Here is a 4,296-nt window from a genome sequence, read left to right as displayed (position 1 = left end):
TCCAGCCCTGGGAAAGACTCTGGTCTCGGCAGGATTAGAAATAGGTAGGGGTCTAACTCCAGAGCTGTGTGCACGTAAGCAAGGTCCCCAGAGTGCACTGATCCTGGGAACTCTTTGTGAGGGCATAACAATTCCCCTCTCCTCCCCAGACGTCTGACTTTCCGAAGGGGGCTCAGTGACCATATTCCCATCCTGCTGGATTCCATGTTCCCCCAGCAGAGCATGGGGACAGGTTTCACTCACGGAATGTCCTGTGTGACAGACACTCTCCCAATCCTCCATGTGCCCTGATCTGGTCTGATTTCACACCCTGCACAGGATTTCCCATTCCCAAACCTGAGCTGATCTCCCGCCTGGAACGAGGGGAAGAGCCATGGGTCCTAGATCTCCAGGTCTGCGAGGAAAGAGAGATCCCAAGAGGCACCCACACAGGTGAGGACTGACACAGAAACCACCTGGCAAATGAAGGAAAAAGTTGAGAATCCCAAAAATATGATGTGAGTGACGCCCTCAGTTCTTCCTCATTTCAGCCAGAGCAGGGCTGTAGTCAGCAGATGTCGCTGACGGCTTTCCACCCGTCCTGTTAGCTGCAGGAGTTTCCTTCCCGTCTTTCCTTCCCTGTGGGTGTTTGTGTGGGATGTGGAGGCAGAATCCAATTGCTCAGTCTTCACAGTGTTAGCATGTTGCGTTTTCCCACTGTGCTAGTCTTCTTTGAACCCGGCACAATGACTCCTGTCTGAATTGTCTCTCTCCCAACAGGTGATGAGAGGGTGAGTGAGAACACGGAGGGGAATCATCATGAGGAAGTTCCTGGGGAAGTGGAAACACAGGGGACCTTTATGGGAAGAGCTGATGGAAATTTATCCCAGTGCATGCAACAGAGAGAAGCCTGGGGAAATTGGCACAGGTCAGAGAGGCTGCTGGGAAACTACCCATGGGAGCAAGTAGATGAATCTATTAAATGTAGGGGAGGAGATAAGGATCCCACAGCCCAGCAGACAAACCCCAGGGAAGAGAAAACCTACCACTGCCTCAAATGTGGGAAAGGATTCATTCTGAGATCACAACTTCTTACATCTCAGACAATGCACACTGGAGAGAAACCCCTTCAATTCTTGGACCATGGAGAAAGCTTCAATAACTGCTCAGATCTTAATTACAGTGGGAGAAGTCACATAGGAGAGAAACCCTATCAATGCCTCGAGTGCTCAAACTGTTTGAATCAGAAGTCAGCACTGATTACACATCAGATAACCCACACGGGAGAGAGACCCCATATGTGCTTGGATTGTGGAAAAAGTTTCATTCGGAGGTCAGACCTTGTTAGACATCAGGCAATCCACACAGGAGAGAGACCCCACAGGTGCTTAGACTGTGAGAAAAGTTTCATACGGAGGTCAGACCTTGTTAAACATCAGGCAATCCACACAGGAGAGAGACCCTATATGTGCTTGGACTGTGGGAAAAGTTTCACACGGAGGTCAGACCTTGTTAGACATCAGGCAATCCACACAGGAGAGAGACCCCACAGGTGCTTAGACTGTGAGAAAAGTTTCATACGGAGGTCAGACCTTGTTAAACATCAGGCAATCCACACAGGAGAGAGACCCTATATGTGCTTGAACTGTGGGAAAAGTTTCACACGGAGCTCATCCCTTCTTCAGCATCAGGGAATCCACACAGGAGAGAACCCCCATAAATGCTTAGACTGTGGAAAAAGTTTCATATGGAGGTCAGACCTTGTTAAACATCAGGTATTCCACAGGGGAGAGAGACTACATAAGTGCCTGGACTGTGGGAAAAGTTTCATTCAGAGATCAGATCTTGTTAAACATCAGACTATCCACACAGGAGAGAGACCCCATAAGTGCCTGAACTGTGGGAAAAGTTTCATACGAAGGGCTGACCTTGTTAAACATGAGGCAATCCACACCGGAGAGAGACCCTATAAGTGCTTGGATTGTGCAAAAAGTTTCATATGGAGGTCAGACCTTGTTAATCATCGGGCAACCCACACAGGAGAGAGACCCCATAAGTGCCTGGACTGTGGGAAAAGTTTCATACGGAGATCAGCCCTTGTTAATCATCAGCCAATCCACACTGGAGAGAGACCCCATAAGTGCTTGGACTGTGGGAAAAGTTTCATACGGAGGTCACAGCTTGTTCAACATCAGTCGTTCCACACAGGGGAGAGACCCCATAAGTGCCTTGACTGTGGGAAAAGTTTCATACAGAGGTCAGATCTTATTAAACATCAGGCAATCCACACAGGAGAGAGACCCCATAAGTGCCTGGATTGTGGGAAAAGTTTTACACGGAGATCAGCTTTTGTTAATCATCAGGCAATCCACACAGGAGAGAGACCCCATAAATGCTTGGACTGTGGGAAAAGTTACACACAGAGATCACAACTCACTAAACATGAGAGAATCCACACAGGATCTAAACTTCTGTGACCCATGGCCAGAAAGGGTTAAGAAACTTGCAGGCTAATTGACCCAGTTTCATCCTTTAGAGACATGTTCGAAAAGTGTGTAAATGGTATTTAAGGCCATTCCACGTTGGATAGACTAGAACTTTGAAATGTAAACTTTTATTGTTAAAGAATTGGGAGAAGATGGTAACTGTAGTAGTCTATTTTTACCTATATCTTGTTAGAGTTTAACAGTGTAACCAAACGGTTCCTCTCTAGCCTCTATTCTATTAATTCAGAGATCAAAAGGAAATATTAACATTTACATGAAACTTAATGTCATAATGTCATTGTCTGTTTTATATTTGTGGTAAACTCTCTCTGAACTGCTTTATGGATAAATGTCTTATGTTAATACCTTTAATTTAATTACTGGTCAGGGCCGCCCAGGGGCGGGGCAAATGGGGCAATTTGCCCTGGGCCTCGCAGGGGCCCCCACGAGAGTTTTTCGGGGTCCCTGGAGCGGGGTCCTTCACTTGCTCCCGGGGACCTGGAAAACTCTAGAGGGGACCCGCCGCCGAAGTGCAGCCGGGTCTTCAGCGGTAATTCGGCAGCAGGGGGCCCCCGCCGCGGGTCTTCGGGGAACTTCGGCGGCAGGTCCCGGAGCGGAAGGACCCCCCGCCGCCGAAGATCCCGGGCCCCCGGAATCCTCTGGGTGGCCCTGTTACCGGTGCTGTTTAGGAAATAGAAAGTTACTTCAGCAGCCTATTGTTCACCCAAGGACTGCGTGCTGACGAGAGGCTGCAAAAATCTCTAGAAAAACTCTTGGGACCTGATCCTTTTCCCTCAGATCTTTGTTAGTTTTATTCGTGGGGCGTTGGAGTCGTTAGACTGAGATCTCCAGCCCAATCTGCACCACCCTGATATTGAACATTTGGACATTGGACTATAACAGGGGTTCTCAAACTGGGGGTCGGGACCCCTCAGGGGGTCGTGAGGTTATTACATGAGGGTTCATGAGCTGTCACCCTCCACCTCAAAGCCCGCTTTGCCTCCAGCATTCATAATGGTGTTAAATAGATAAAAAGGTATTTTTAATTTATAAGCAGGAGGGGTGGGGTCACACTCAGGCTTGCTGTATGAAAGGGGTCACGGCTACCAAAGTTTGAAAACCTCTGGCCTATCACCTGATGAAATGATTCTGAAAAGGATTCTTTGCAATTCTAAAGCACCATCTCTACTGTGAAACTGCCCTAAGGACTCGATGCGTCTCTGTATGGATAATGATCTTTTAACCAACACTCTCTCTTTTCTTCTTTTAATAAATCTTAGTTGAGTTAATAAGAATTGGCTGCAAGCGTGTATTTGGGTAAAGACTGAAGTGTTCATTAACTTGGTGGGTGACGTGTCCGATCCTTTGAGATTTGTTGAACTTTTTATATGACGAACCAGATTTTCTGTAATCCTCATTGTATTTCCCTGGGCTGTCTGGGAGGGGGAGCCCAAGGCAGGGTTGCTTTAAGGGAGCTGGGCTTTGGCTTGGGTGTAGCCGGTAAAGTATTGGAGAAGCCATTTTGTTCTTGGCTTGGTGAACTGAAGTATTGGAATATCCACCAATTTTGAGGATGGTCGGCCCCATTCTTCGCAGTTTGCCTTAATTTGCTCCCGAGGATCCAGCTGTCTAAGCAAACCCCAGGCAGAGGAGGAGAAGCTGCTGAGCTGATGGGCCACAGGCGAGGGAAGGGAGAGAAAGAAACTCCTCCAGCCGCTCCCTCTGTCTGGCTGAAGTTTCCCCCATCTCCCTTCCCCTCCCAGCCAGGATCCCCCTGCCATGGAGATGAGGAGAAGGACACTTGGGCCAGGCCCCATCTTCACTCTAGACA

General features: G+C 48.3%; 1 protein-coding gene across 1 annotated transcript; it reads left to right on the top strand.

Moving 5' to 3' along the window:
- Positions 1–242: 242 nt before the first annotated feature.
- Positions 243–3,469, top strand: LOC123345727 (zinc finger protein 665-like). The gene is made up of 2 exons (XM_044982759.1): positions 243–432; positions 760–3,469. Exon 2 carries the CDS (start codon positions 840–842, stop codon positions 2,454–2,456), a length of 1,617 nt encoding a protein of 538 aa, XP_044838694.1. The 5' UTR covers positions 243–432; positions 760–839; the 3' UTR covers positions 2,457–3,469.
- The last annotated feature ends 827 nt before the right edge of the window (positions 3,470–4,296 follow it).

Source organism: Mauremys mutica, chromosome 12, assembly GCF_020497125.1.
Source record: "Mauremys mutica isolate MM-2020 ecotype Southern chromosome 12, ASM2049712v1, whole genome shotgun sequence".
Classification (NCBI taxonomy): domain Eukaryota; kingdom Metazoa; phylum Chordata; order Testudines; family Geoemydidae; genus Mauremys; species Mauremys mutica.
Note: the sequence above shows the minus strand (reverse complement) of the source record. Positions and strands in the feature narration are given on the sequence as shown.